This window comes from Pseudoliparis swirei, chromosome 11 (assembly GCF_029220125.1).
Source record: "Pseudoliparis swirei isolate HS2019 ecotype Mariana Trench chromosome 11, NWPU_hadal_v1, whole genome shotgun sequence".
In the NCBI taxonomy this organism is placed as follows: domain Eukaryota; kingdom Metazoa; phylum Chordata; class Actinopteri; order Perciformes; family Liparidae; genus Pseudoliparis; species Pseudoliparis swirei.
In genome coordinates this window covers 18,628,733-18,644,252 of record NC_079398.1, presented here as the reverse complement: position 1 = coordinate 18,644,252, position 15,520 = coordinate 18,628,733, and the positions used below count along the sequence as shown (strand labels likewise).

General features: G+C 39.4%; 1 protein-coding gene and 1 long non-coding RNA gene across 2 annotated transcripts; one reads left to right on the top strand and one right to left on the bottom strand.

The window, feature by feature from the left end:
* Positions 1 to 2,647: 2,647 nt before the first annotated feature.
* Positions 2,648 to 5,020, top strand: LOC130201109 (uncharacterized). Its single transcript, XR_008833134.1, has 2 exons — positions 2,648 to 2,723; positions 3,805 to 5,020. It is a non-coding gene; the product is annotated as an uncharacterized LOC130201109 (long non-coding RNA).
* Positions 5,021 to 9,850: 4,830 nt separating this feature from the next.
* On the bottom strand, positions 9,851 to 14,985 carry crip1 (cysteine-rich protein 1). The gene is made up of 5 exons (XM_056425813.1): positions 14,842 to 14,985; positions 11,374 to 11,468; positions 10,518 to 10,575; positions 10,232 to 10,272; positions 9,851 to 10,080 (listed from the first exon to the last, which is right to left on the bottom strand). Exons 1-4 carry the CDS (start codon positions 14,879 to 14,881, stop codon positions 10,232 to 10,234), a joined length of 234 nt encoding a protein of 77 aa, XP_056281788.1. The 5' UTR covers positions 14,882 to 14,985; the 3' UTR covers positions 9,851 to 10,080.
* Positions 14,986 to 15,520: the final 535 nt, after the last annotated feature.

Below are 15,520 nucleotides of genomic sequence, written 5' to 3'. Positions count from 1 at the left end.
CATGAAGCTTTTGAGTGTGTTTTTAATATATTGACATTATCCCCTTTCTTAGAATCGGAATAATGCTGGTAGTGTGTTGACACTTCTGCGCCACCAGGGGGCAGCATTGCAGCAGCTCAAGCGATGCAGTACCCGCAGGCGGCACTAGAGGGCGCTGTTGTAACGGCAGCCGAGAGCCTCGTGGGTTCATGGATGAGCTAAAGGTGTCTAAGATGGATTTATGTACCTCATAACCATGAGCTCGTCATTTTAATATTCCCAAAAATATTTTGGGGTTACAATTGTCTTATAAAGTTCATACATAAGTTTAATTATCTTTTTTAATTCACTTTATTTATGAGAATAACAGTGTGACGAAATGCTAATTTTCTACCTTGTCCTTTTTAAAAATGTCTGCTGTTCTATTGTGCAATGTTCTTGATTAAAATACACCCATCATACATCATACAGTTCAAATATAAGTATAATGCAGCTGGGAAGCGTCCCATCTACCTGGTAAATGAAACAAAATAATATTTGGCATACAGAGCAAATACACTAATGTGATTATTATATGGGATTTTAATTTTTTTTACCTTATTGTGAGGTTTATAAATGTGTAAATGTACCTTTTATTTTAATGCTGTGATAATGATTCCAACCACATCGCGTTCAGAAGGATGAATTATAATAAACATTAGAGCAAAATATCAAATTATTTGATATCCAGCTCGGTCAAGGTGAACATTTTTATTATGTCCAGATACATATTTATGTTAATTAAAGTTACCAACATGCAAAAACACCCTGAACACGTTAAATGTATGTAAGACTACTCAGTTTATTGTTTCTGTTTTCTTGTATTTGTCATATTCTGTAAAGTCTTGTGTGTTTGTACCTCCTGAATAAAACATGTTAAATCCTGGTTGTGTGTGTGTGTGTGTGTGTGTGAGTGTATGAGAAAGAGAGAGCGATCAGGAAGGTCAGGAGATCAGCAGCATCCGTCAGTGGAGATTTTAAAAAATATGACGGGGAACTGCCAACTCCCAGCAGCAGCAAGGCATTCTGGGAAAGGCAAACGAGAACAGCATGCGGCTCAGATGTGTCCTCGCGTGCTCTTTTTTTGCTTGTTCCAAACCGAGGAGGAGGAGGAGGAGGAGGAGGAGGGATGAGAGACGAGGAACACACAGAGAAATAATGGTTCTGGTTCTTGAAATTGCTTTGTGGTTCTACGAAGAACCATTACCTACTGAAGAACCATTCTTTCATTTGAGGCCCCATTATAGGTTCTTTGAAGAACTCTTTAAGGAAATGGTTCTTTAAAGAATCCTGGTTTGAAAGGTTTTTTAGGAACCAGAAATGGTGCCTTAAAGAACCCTTTTTAAAGGTTCTTTGAGACACCTTTATAGATTCTTTAAAGAACTCAGAAATGGTTCTTCTATGGCATCACTCTGAAGAACCATTTTGGGTTCCAGATGGCTCCTCCATGGTTCTGTGTGAAGGAACACGACTTCATCTGACTGTGGAACACAGCTGAAGACAGATGGAGATATTGAAGCCTTTCAAGATTTAATAGAAAGAAGAAAACCCCTCACTGCTTCTTAAACCTTCACGGAGCTCCTCCTCCGTTTGACGAGCCGCGCTCCTCTTTTACATTTTGGAAAAACACTTCTGAGAAATTCCTGCAGCCCGACGACGACGTCAATGAATCTTTGCTGAGCATCCGTCACGCGGTCCGGTTAAACTCCTCGTCCTTCAGGGGCCCGGACAACATGTGTGGAGAGAAAACCTTGTTATCCTGGCCAGGTGCTGTGAAACAGGAGTGTGTGTGTGTGTGTGTGTAGGAGTGTGTGTTCACAAATGCAAAGACACTCATCAACCCGTCACGATGCTCAGCCTCCACATGAAGCATGTTCATGACGTGTGAAGTGAGGCCTCTCCAGATGCTGCCTGCAGGTCCAGGAGCTGAGAGAGCACCTTTAGTCTAGGAAATATACAGAAATGAGCTAACACAATGTTTGTGTGTCTTTGTCATCATTTTCTGTCTCTTTGTAGTCTTTGTAGTATTTTTGTGTCTCTTTGAAGTCATTTTCAGTCTCTGTAGAATTTTTTTCTCTCTTTGTAGTCTTTTTGTGTCTCTTCATCATCATGTTGTGTCTCTTTGTAGTAATTGTGTGTCTCTTTGTAGTCATGTTGTGTCTCTTTGTATGCTTTCTGCCTCTTTGTAGTCTTTGTTAAGTCTCTTTGTAGTAATTTCCTGTCTCTTTGTAGAATGTTGGTGTCTCTTTGTACTCTTGTTGTGTCTCTTTGTACTCTTGTTGTGTCTCTTTGTAGTGTTAAGTTGTAATAGTTTATTTTGATAACATCTGCAGAGGTCTTATGTTTTAAATTAATACATATAGAAAGATATTATAATAGACAATATTAAGGAGAATATTGATATTGTTATTAATGTATTATGAAGCTTAGGGTTAATGTTTACTCTATGCAAATGTAAATGGCAAGAATTAATGTATATTGCATGAGAGTGACTATGTTAGTATTATAGATTGACGAAGCCGGTTGAAATCCGTGAAATGACTTACAATAACAAGAGACTTTTATTGTGAAGGTGACTTTTAATCCAGTCAAAAACAAGACGGGAATCTTATTGTGAAAGCGTCGGAACCGGAAGTGACGTTTCGACCGGCACCAGAGAGGATTATGAGACTGCGTGTTTTTAGAGGGACCGTTCTCTTTCACAGGTAAGCCCCGGAGGGGGGAGGCTGAGCTCCGTGAGGAGCCGGCAGCCGGGACACGAGAGAGAGCGCTTTCAATTTACTGCTTAGACTTCTTGCCATTAAATATTGTTAACCGTATCTATCGGATTCAGATTCTCATTTTTATCGAGCACGGGACCTCCAGTTTGACACACCATAATAGTAGTCTTGTTGTGTCTCTTTGTACTCTTGTTGTGTCTCTTTGTACTCTTGTTGTGTCTCTTTGAACTCTTGTTGTGTCTCTTTGTAGTCTTGTTGTGTCTCTTTGTAGTCTTGTTGTGTCTCTTTGTACTCTTGTTGTGTCTCTTTGTAGTCTTGTTGTGTCTCTTTGTAGTCTTGTTGTGTCTCTTTGTAGTCTTGTTTTGTCTCTTTGTACTCTTGTTGTGTCTCTTTGTAGTCTTGTTGTGTCTCTTTGTAGTCTTGTTTTGTCTCTTTGTTCTCTTGTTTTGTCTCTTTGTAGTCTTGTTGTGTCTCTTTGTAGTCTTGCTGTGTCTCTTTGTACTCTTGTTGTGTCTCTTTGTAGTCTTGTTGTGTCTCTTTGTACTCTTGTTTTGTCTCTTTGTACTCTTGTTGTGTCTCTTTGTAGTCTTGTTGTGTCTCTTTGTACTCTTGTTTTGTCTCTTTGTACTCTTGTTGTGTCTCTTTGTAGTCTTGTTGTGTTGTGTTGATCCTCCAGTCTTTTCGGTGCATGTTTTAAAGTAAGCTCCTCACACGTTAATCACAGACTCGGGGGGGGTGGGGGGAGGTTTATAGAGCGCTCATGTTTAATTGCTCTGTAATCGTGAGTCTTGTTCTGCTGGAAGCTGCTGGAAGCCAAATCGGAGCAGAAGGAAGTTCAGCAGACTTTTGCCCTTTGGCTTAAAACAAATAAAAAACCACTAAAAGCCTCGATTGATTCACGGAGATCCTGTTGGAGATTGGAACTCGGAGGCCTCATCGCCTCGTTATCTCCCCAGAGGTAGAGGCTTCCTCCTGGGCTCCGGGTCGCTGATGAATACTAACTGCTCTTTCCCTTATTTTATTTTATTTCATTTTATTTTTCCACGCACACGGGGATCCTTATTAGCCATTACAACCCCAGAGGGCCCGTTGACACACGTGTGCTGCAGTGGAAACAGATGAACCTCCAGCAGCACCGAGCAACGGCAGCCAAGTGAGATGAGGAGGAACAGAGAGAGCGTCTGAGACACGCATGTTCAACCAGAGCCACGAGGACCAGACCGAGGCCCGACGGGTCCTCCACAGCCAATGAGAGGCCCTCTGGAGCCAATGAGAGTTCCTCTGGAGCCAATGAGAGTTCCTCTGGAGCCAATGAGAGTCTCCTCTGGAGCCCAGACTCCTGAATCCCCCCTGAATGAACTTCTTCGAGGCGGGAGTTGTGCACGTTTCCCCAATTTCGCACATTGGGATTTCATTTTGGCGGGCGTGAGGCCGAGGATGACGATAAGAGGGCGTGGTGGCATGGGCAGATTGTGAGGCAACAGGGGCCCGGATACAGACATTTTACATCTCTTTGTAGTCTTCTTCTGTGTTTTTGTAGTTCTTTTCTGTCTCTTTATTGTCATTTTATGTTTCTGTCATTTTCCGTCTCTTTGTAGTCTTTTTCTGTCAGCGTTTCTTTGAGGGACATTTTGGAGGTCTCTGATCGTCAGGTCTCAGGGGTTTCCAATATTAGCTGAATAAAGTAAATGATTGTTCTGTGTTTGATTCACAACACGTCCTCTTACTAAATGGATCTTTAGAGGAGCCGTTCAGCGTGAGAGGATTGATCCGTTTCCCCTTAAAGTGACTTGTGTCCCCTTAAAACAAAACAATTCATACTCTAAACAGTTTAGTTGTTAAGTGAATATCCCATAATAATAAAAAACAGGAATGACTTCATAAAAGTCTTGAAAATGTTTCAAAATTCTGTTTAAAAAAACATGTTTTGGGGTTTAATTGTGTCCCATTAATTTATATAACTCTTTAGCGTCATCGCCGACAATAATCCTCTGACATTTGTGTTAACAGTTGAGTTATATTTATGTTTTCATTATTTTCAAGACACGCCTTTTAAAGTGAGTGACAAGTAGACGCTGGACTTCCTGCACACGTCTTTCCTTTGACGTTCTGGAACGACTTTAACATGTTTTTGGGAATGTGCTCGGCCCGCGGACTGTAAAAGATCATTTACACAAATGCACTTTGTTATTTTAAGTGGCCTGCTTCAGAAAGTTCAATCTTGTAGAAAAACACAGATGTTAAAAAATAATAAATGCCCTGTCGGCAAAAAAAAAAAAGCACATGTGTGAGTCCGTATTAAAAAGTGTTTTTTTTATTGCTTCCACAGTTTCACACATGTGATACAGATTAAAATGTTTGGGCCAGGATATGAAGCATATTCTCCCCATTGTTCAGGCTCACTTATTGTCTGTTGGAAAAGCAGGAAGTTAAAGTGTGAGGAGGAGATTATTAATAACAACAATAAAAACTGGATTTGTTGCATTAACTCTGACGTGCAGATTTTAAACTGCATGTCCAGATGTGAACACATGTGTGCAGGTTGAACACTGACAGACAGATTTGTTCCATAAATTGGCGCCTTTTTGTTCTATGATGTCATTTGTGTTTGAAAGTCAAAGGAAATATTATCGATAGTCCTGTATGTTATAAAATATTAATTGAAACGCATGCAATAAGTTATTGGCTTTGTCCAAAATCCCTCAACCACGTTATTTTAATATGAAACGTATCCATGTTAAAGTGGAAGAAGCATTTAGAGCTTTTAATTAAATTAAGTGTCAATATCACAAAATGTTACTTACTGTAAGTATATGAGTATTTGCAAGAAGAAGTACTCGACCATTGAAATGCTACTTTATAATATCCTCTTATTTACTACAACACTTAATACTACTAATGTTGCAGTCGGTCGAGGGATCTTAATTAATTAATATACACACTTTATATACATTACTACTTAGTAATTCAACCTTGAACACAACTTTAGTGTTCTGTGTACATTTTCTAAAATCTTTAAAACAGTGAACAATTTAGTATTTCCCTCCAAAATATAAAAGAGTGGTAGTATGACATAGCCTTAAAGGGAAGTACTCAAGTAAAGTTCATTTTAAGTGAACTTACGCTCTTGAGTACATATACTAATTTACTTTCCATCTGTGAATAAATATCCATGACATTTATATTGCTACTTTCTGGAAAACAATCCCACAATGCAATGTTTCGTGTATATACAGGACTGTCTCAGAAAATTAGAAAAACAAAATGTCATGCATTCTGGATTCATTACAAATCAACTGAAATATTGCAAGCCTTTTATTCTGATTTATTGCTGATTATGGCTTACAGTTTAAGAAAACTCAAATATCCTATATCTAAATATTAGAATATCATGAAAAAGTATACTAGTAGGGTATTAAACAAATCACTTGAATTGTCTAATTAACTCGAAACACCTGCAAGGGTTTCCTGAGCCTTGACAAACACTCAGCTGTTATAAATCTTTTTTGGTCTGAGGAAATATTAAAATTTATGAGATAGGATTCTGCAATATTTCAGTTGATTTGTAATGAATCCAGAATGCATGTCACAATATTCTAATTTTCTGAGACAGTCCTGTATATACAGAGTAAATATTGAGTGTGTATGACGCGTGTATTTATTAATACTACCACCAAGGGGCGCTAAAGTAAAACCGTTTCAAATCTTAACCAAGAGCAGCGTTACAAAAAGAAAGAAGGTCAATTTGTTATTACCTTCGCATTGAAAATGCGGAAGGTTATGTTTTGATCGCCGTGTATTTATTTATTTATTTATTTATTTGTATGCGTGTTATTCGCATAACACAAAAAGTATTAACCCGAATCGCATGAAATTCGGTGGGATGATTGGTTATTATCCGGGGACCATTTGATTAGATTTTGAGATCGATCGGGTCAAAGGTCAAGGTCATGAAAAGGTCAAAATCTTCTTTTTACCATAGCACGGTCAATTTCTATCCAATTGGCATGCAACTAATGCCAACATTTTCATAATTCAATGCCCAATCTTGTGATATGCGAAGGTAGGCGCTCTACCGAGTGCCCGTTCTAGATTTTGTTGTTTTAAATTCAAAAGTTTAATTTGTGTGTTTTCTCTTATAATATGACAACAATATATTTTATTTTTTTACTATATCCAAGTGCCACAAAATATAAGTGTTGGAATGAACCGTGTCTGCTTCCACGTGTTTGTAGACGACAATATTTTATAATAATTGGAAATGATCCTCACATCATATGACTCTTATGACGCTCACAGTCAAATTTGAACTTTTTATTTCTGCTGAAGACATCTCGATGCGTCGCCATGACGACCGAGATGTCGGTACTTGCCCTTGTTGGAGAGTGATGGAGAGATATGTGCGTTTCTTCAACAAAAACAAACAAACTGTTATTATCAGAAGAGGAATCTGAACACACTCCACCCGACCGCCTCAAAACACCGCAGACCGTTAACCCCCTCGGACCTCATACCTCTACCCATCACAAGGACATTGTTCTCTTTATTACAATAGACGTTTCAATAAAAAACTTTTTTTTTAAACTTTGGTAACACAAAAAACTAAATATAAGAGTGTAAGGATGAGTGTGTATATCCAGCTCGCGTTGTGGGTTACAGGTTGTTGTCTTCTAAAGTACCACATGCCTTTACTCCACGCTGTGCAGACACGTCTCGGTTGCTTTCAGAATAAAAACAGAAGCAGCTCTGTCTGACTCTTTATTTTCTAACTTTTGTTTTCTAATGTTAAAAATGTAAATATGTATATTAGAGCTTAAAGATACCCGGATGCTTCGACACTCATCGGACTTAAAACACGATCGGACCAACTGGTTCCTCTCGCTTCATCACAATATTCATGTGCGGAGCCATTCAATATCATATGAGGACCTGTGTGTGATTAATTTATCTTTATACAGGATTCTTGTTTGAAAAAAGATTATTGTTTATTACTGCAACGTTAGCTCAATTAGCTGGATCGCTATAGAAATGGATCTTTTCGACTATAGAAATGTTTCTTTTGTCTGAAAGCAAAAAGCTTTTGTTTTTCGGAATTACTACAAATTATTAGAAGACAATCTGTGGTTACCCATGCATGTGTTAAATATAAGCCTACGCAGCAGTAAACTACTCATTTGTAATTTCGATGCTTTTGTACCTGTACTCTGGCAAACGACAAATAAATATATCATCATCATCATCATCATCTTTTATTTAAAAGTATTGTAGGAGTTTTTTTAGAATTTGTTTCCACTGTGTTTTAAATAAAAGTATCTTTATTTCTGTCTTTAAGGTTAAAAAAAACAACCAAAGTTCGTAGAAAGAGCCACAAAATAACGAGCAAACGTCATAAAAACAATCGACGGCATTGAGTGGAAAGCTGCACGCTAAAACCAAAGGTCGTGTTAAAGGTTATGCACAAACAAGCGGGAAAGTTGCTCTTCGAGAAAAATCTGAAAAATTCTTCCCCGCCAACCCCCCTCTGCATGTTTCCATGTCGCCCTCGATGTGTGAGGCCTCGGCTGTGACCTCGGTGTGTGTGTGAAGCCTCGGTGTGTGTGCGGCCTCGGCTGTGACCTCGGTGTGTGTGTGTGAAGCCTCGGTGTGTGTGAGGCTTCGGCTGTGACCTCGGCTGACTTGTGTTGCAGAAGAGCGACGGGGCGACGGCCAGATGGACGGACGGCGTGGGCACGGCCTGTTGTGCCTTGTTTGTGCTCGTTGCCGTAGCAACGAGTTAGGCTGGGATGGCAGAGGGTGACGCTCGCTTCCTGATTCATGCAAAGCAAAAAGAATCTGGCAACTGAACCCCCCCTCCACCAAAAAAAGAAAAACCCAAAGAGGAAGCATCTGGTGGATCTGGAAAAGCTCTGCTTACCCACAATGCAACAGCATGGGCGTGGGTGACAGAGCTCTCTAAATGCAAAAATAAAACATTTTAAGGTAAATTTTGAGCGCCAGAAACCAAATCAAAATATTATCCCCCTGGAAATAAAATAAAAAATAAAAATGAGTTTACGTGTCATTCAGTGTCTATTATTCTTAATGTATTGTATTTTAGTGTCTCGGCGTGGCTGTTGATGAATTTAGTTTTCACTGACATGGTTTTATTTTTTGAGATTCTGTTGTCGCATGTTTTATGTCCTTTAACCACGCTATGAATAAACGTTCTCACTCTCTCATGTACTGTGGATTGTAGATTGGTGTGATTTAGTAGATTCCTAAAGAAATTAAATTATAAAGAAATGTCTGTCTCTCTAAAATGACATATTGTATTTCGTCTAACAAGTATATCATCTTTAGTTAGATGTTTCTCGAAGTTGAAGCTTTTTTTAAATTACACAATATTTTCTGACTGGCTCTCATGGGGGAAAAAAGAAGAGAAAATGCACCTTTTTGTTGGATTTATAGGTCGTTATCTGACAAGACAGCGGCATGACACAAGGAGATGCAACAGAGGTCAACAACTTGACAAAGAACAGCCGTAAAAAAAAAAGACAAAAACCTGATGAAGATCACGTGATTTAACTAAAAGCTCAGATTTCTACTCCTCCATTTTGCTCATGAATCGTTTAATTTTTATCGTTCTCAGAATAAAAATTTCACGTCACTGCAAAACTTAAATTTAATCTAATGTGGGTTCAAGTGTCACGAATTCCCCGTCATATTAGTTCTCATGTCGTTTCAGATCCTGGTCATCCCTCGTTTCCTTCACCTGGTCCTTCACTTCCTGTTTCCTCATTAGTCCCTCACTCCTTAGTCAAATTGTTTTCTCTTGTCCATCTGCCTCTTGAGTCTATTTTATTATAGTTTTAACTATGTACTGGCTCTGTGCCACTCTGAGATTCTTGGATGAAGTGTGCCTTACAAATGGAATCCATTATTATTACTATTATTATCAAGGAGTCACGATCTGTTTTCGCTCTAAGACAAAAAATAATGTAGATTAAATTACACATTGGGTCTAAATGCACGTCGCTTGAATGCCGTCGTGGGCAAATAAATTGCTCTTAATTTAAAAATGTGTTTCACGGAAAAGAGAAAATAAAAAACACAATAATAGGTCAAGAAAGACACAGATTTAAAAAGGTTTAATCAGAATGTCCTAAAGAACAAAAAGAGACCAGAGGACAGACACGGCCATCTTTAGAAACCAGAAGAACAATAAAATAAAAAAACACAAGGCACGCAAAATGTTCTCTTCTGAACGAGAGCACAGATTTGTTTGCCTGTTTTTTTATTTTTATTATCTGGACTCGGGGAGCCGTGCTGGCTTCTTCAATCTAGTTTCCAGGAGACGTTGAACCTGAGGAGGAAGCAGAGGGGGAAGAAACACACATTAGGCACGCAGGGCAAAGAGAGTCACACACGGTCTGGGTTTGTCTTAACAAAGGAGATGAAAATATAGGAGATGGATAAGCAAATGAACGAGGGATGAACGGGCGCATACTTCCTACCTATGTGAAGGTGTGGCTCTCGGTTCCACCGCGACCAAATCCTAAGAGGAGAGAGAGACGGGGAGGAATTAGATCAGCAAATTAAACATTGGAAGTTTGAGACTTTTATTTTGAAAATCTGCGAGAAACTATTCTCGGAGGTTAGGCTTTGACAATATGTTACCGATTACATAAGGTACGGGTTATTGACGCTTTATTGGCGCTTTATTGGCGGTTTACAGCCTTCAACGCTGTCACACGCACAACATCGAGCCGCTCAAAGGTGAGCGAGGAGGAAGGCGTTTACCTTTCGGTCCGAACATGGCGCTGTAGCAGGGGTTGTTACAGTACGGCTTGCCTTCATGCTGCAAGAGGCGGAGATGAACAAAGCATTGGATAAGGCATCAGATTATCTATTCACATGAGTCTGTCCTCTGCAATGAACAAGTAATGTATGACCAACAAGCGTAAAAACTACCAAAAACATGGTAAAACAAACAATAAAATAAAGTTCTAATGTATGTCTGTGTTAGTTGTTCCCTTTAGCTCGTCTTATATGCTAAATATATGTCCAGTTAAAAAAGCATCAGCCAAATATGAACAAATATATGTACATTAAAAAAAATTGTCTTTAAATGTTAAAGGTTTACTTCTTAAATCTGATTTTATAACTCTTGTTGATTTAAAAGTGTTGAAAGTTAAACCTGTAAAATCAAAAACTGAGTGGATATTTAATTAATCGTGGAACCATATTTGCAAAATAATGTGCGTTAGCAAAGTATTAACAAAGATATGAAATCTGAATAAACCTTTAAAAAAAAAGGTCTTCTTTGATCGTCAATCTTTGGAGGTTTAATTCTTGAATTTTAGCTCATTTTATCCGTCTTGTTGATTTAAAAGTGTTGAAAGTTTAAACCTGTAAAATCGAAAACTGAGTGGATATTTAATCATGGATCCATATTTGCAAAAAAATGTGCATTAGCAAAGTATTAACAAATATATGAACTCTGAGTAAACCTTGAAGAAGAAAAAAAAAGAGTCATCTTTGGAGGTTTAATTCTTGAATTTGAACTCATTTTATAACTCTTGTTGATTTAAAAGAGTTGAAAGTTAAAGATGAGGAGAGTGGATATGTAGTCGTGTGTAACCGTGTGTGCGTGTACCTCTGCGTGTGAGCCTGCCGACAGCGTCTTGCTGCACTTCTCACACTTCAGACATGGCCGGTGCCAGTCCTTGCCCAGTGATGTCACCCTCTCAGCTGCCAAACACACACACACACACACATAAACCACAACGTTAATCAAAACCGCCTTGGATATCCGCCGCACACACACACACAGAGAGAGCTACTGCAGTCTGAAGTGTCACATGGTCACATGACCAGTTTTGCATCATTCTGTAGATAACCTTCCAGGACATTGTTTGGGTGTGGTGCTGCAGGCAAAAAGAGGACCGATTAACCCTGAGGAATCTTCCGCCCTGCCTCGTAAACTCTAATAAAGATCGTCTTTATCTGTAAAAAGTCGGGGAGGAGTTCGACTCTGCAGGTCTTTCGTGGACGAGAGTTGAGGCAACTTTCGAGGACACGTCACATGATTACCAGCAAGAATCTGGCCGAGAATCTACATGCAGGAAATGCTGAAATGGAGGATGTGTGATCATGAACTGAGGCATGTCGTAACTCTGCTTTTAAAATAACAATCTATTAAAAAAATGTTTTTAAATGCCACTGATCTCCGAAAAACCTTCCCACAGTACCAGGATATGACATATACTCCCTAGAAATAGCTCGATGTGGCACGAGATTACACGAGGTGCAAACGGGGGGGAGTTCTCCGTGGGCGAGGTCAGCCTCTAGGGCCAGTTGCATGAAAACAATTGCTGCAAAAAATGCGGTTGACCCCGAAATAATTACTGCGATTTAAAATGAAAACAACAAATGAGTGCACTGAGCACACAGTGAGTTCTTGCCTGTCGAGAGTCTCACAGATCAAACGGGGCCCGGAGTCATTATGAGCTACGCTGACGCCCTTGTAGTGTTGTTATGCTCTTGATTGTACGGACGGCTGATAAAGAGTTTTTTTTGTGCACGTGCACAAAAGAAACATGTTTGCACCTGACAATATGAGAGTAAATAGAGCGCGAGAGACATCAGAACTATTCAGATCTGTTCTCTGTATTAACTCGCGCTGACTGAAGCATGATGGAGGCCCTCGAGTGTACACAGACAGACGTGAATCTAAATGGAAAAACGGCTCAACTATCTGCTTCATTCCTTCCCAAAAAAGATTCAAGGAGTGGTTGTTTAGCAGTTTGTCAAGCTAAAGAAAATAGAGGCTCAAGAGGTCAAGCAACAACAACAAAAAAGGAGAAAGAATGCAGTTTGAAGCATTTAGAGTTGACGGATGACCTTAAAGAGAAAATAAACGTTGTAATATCTTTAATAGTTAGGCATTTATTTTCTTTCCCGACAAGATGGATGAGGGGATTTATCCCACTCCCACGATTAATATGAAGCTATGCCGCCAGCAGTAGATTAGCTTCGCCAAAAGACTGGGAACAGAGGTGAAAGGCGAGCCAAAAGGAAATAAAGATCTGCCTAGCGACTCCTCCAAATCGTGTTAATTAACACATCATTGAAGTCAGTGACTCTTGTATTAAATAGTGAGCTCAAGATGTGCTCGCAGATGGATGTTGTTCCAGTTGGATGGGCGAGCTGTGGGCGAAACCCGTCTCGCGGTGTGCCCCTGTCTTTATGCTAAGCTAAGTTAACTAGCTGCGGTCTTTAGCCGTATAACTAAAGGTTTACCATTCTGTGAAACAGGCTTATTTTCTTTCACACTTGAATTACTTAGAAATACTTATGACATTGTGGGAAATAGGACACTTATTTGCAATATTTGATTTCACTCTCATGTCTGAATATTAAGTTAGCCAGCAACCACTTAGCTTAGCAACAAGACTAGGGGGGATACAGCTAGCCTAGCTCTGTCAGAAGCTAACGATCTGTTAGAGGGAGAGGATGGGTGAGTGGAGCAGTGAGGTGCGATGGAGGGGCTGACATGGAGTTTATATCGGAGGTTTTGGAGGGTGTGGGGGGGGGGGGGGGGACTGATGCAGCCAGTTAAGGATAAATAATGAGTCTCTGCTGCAATGTAAAGAATGCACAGCGTTGTTGCAGTGTACATCTCCTCTCTCTCTATATATATATATTAGAAAAAGTGCATATTTCCTTTGGTTCGGCTTGTACCGGACGAATCTAATTGGTTTGCTTGTTTTGGCCATGATGGCGAAAGTTTGTCCACGAAAAAAAAAAGGAAGAATGGGAAGCACTGCTCCCCGGGTGCACGGTCCATTCATCTGACTGACAGTCCAAAAGACTTGGCTTTTGTATTCTGCCTTGGCCTCCAGCCTCGGCGTGTTTCCCCCCCCGGAGAAGATTAACTGCAGCACTACTGAGCTGCAGACAATGTGGTAAATGGATTAAGTCACAAATAAAATGGAGTTGTCCCTTTCCTCCCTGGATGCAGTAATAGCTCTTCCCTCTGCGATGATGGTGTACTCACGGACCTACAGCGACGGAGGCTGCTTCCGTCATCGATCATGCTTTCTCGTCAGACATCGGGGAAGACAATTCAATTTCAGGGAGCACTGATCGTATCTATTCAAAGTAACTCGATAACAAGAGAGCTTACAGAGTGCAGGGCCCTTTGGGGCTGTGCCGGGCATTAATGTGCCAAAATGTGTATGACTAAATGTAGAAAGCTTAGATTGCAGACTGACAAAGACTGAGTTGAGCAGGTAAGAAAAATAGGATTCTACTTGAAAAATAGGATTCTCAAGTATTTCCATTTTCCACAAGTTTTATTTCAAAGTAAACTATTGTACTCTTAACTCCATGGTTACCCTTCAGATTAATATTTTACATCCAAAGCATCCGTGCTGGAAGAAGCAATGAGATAATTTACTTAAGTAATAGAAGCACTACTTGAACCCCCCCCCCCCCCCCCAAAACACTTAATTAAAAGTAATGCATCAAATAACTGGAGCAAAAGTATCTATAGCTTCTGCAGGAAAAAAGTTTTTACATTTCAAAAATACAAGTACTCATTGTTGTGCATTGTCAGTAATGGAAAGTAATCTGGTACATCTACTAAATTACTGTTCTAAAGCACACTTTACAGAGTATATTTATATATATTTAGGTACATTCATATTATAATTTCGACTTAAAAATTGTGATTTTACATACACAATATGAATAAATGTAAGTGTCATTATGATGCATTTTCTTTTATTAAACGAGTTGTTCGACTCCACCTTGACCAACTTCACCATAACATCCTGTTAAATGTTGCATCAATAATAATTGTCTTATAATATGACAACGACAGGAGGCATTCTGCACGAGGACTGGAGATACTTTGACTCACAATAAACCGAAATAAAATAATCAAAGACTTTTACGCACGTAAACGATCTGAATACAATGCATTATGCTTCATGCTTTATGCATTCTCTAAAATCCTCCACGTTTAATATCGTCTCGTGTGTTGTTTCCTCATGGCTCACTCTAACCAGGAAACGCGACACCCTGCGTGTGCAAAAAAACTAAAAACCAGAGAACTTACCGAAGTAAACTTCCTTCTGGCACTTTGGGCACTTTGGCATTTTCGCTGCAGATGTTTGTTTGTGTGAGTTGAGGAGATACGCGGCAGGTATCCGGAGGATGAAGCGTGATGGCGCACCTGTCGGAACTGACTGCACTGTGGAGGTGCAGATGTGCGCCGCGCCGGTATTTATACAGCCGCCGGGCGGTGGGAGCGGCTCTGCGCTGCGTCTGTACGCGCGTGCACACGCGCAGAAAAAAAGCATCACATCGGTGCATTGGATATTTAAGAGTGTACAACTTAACTCATCCGAGAGTTTTTAGTGACTGTTAATTAAGTCTAGTATGAGGAATGCAATGTTGCTCTATTAAAAAGTAACACATGTTAGTTTATTTCAATATCATCATCATTATTTTTATTTTTTCTTATTATTATAGTCGCATTGGGGACAGATTTAAGGTAGATTTAAGTTTTTTAATGTACATTGTTTCTGTGGTGGAAAGTATACATTCACTCAATTGGTCAGTAATTTACCTGTTGTACTTTATTGAGTATTTCTATTTTCTGCTATTTTATATTTCTAGTCCACCAGGGCAACTTTACTGCATTTATTTGATAGCTTTAGTTGCAGATAGCCTAATAAAGTATAATCAACAAATATATTGATTATAGATTGAGAAGACTTTACAATATATAGCTT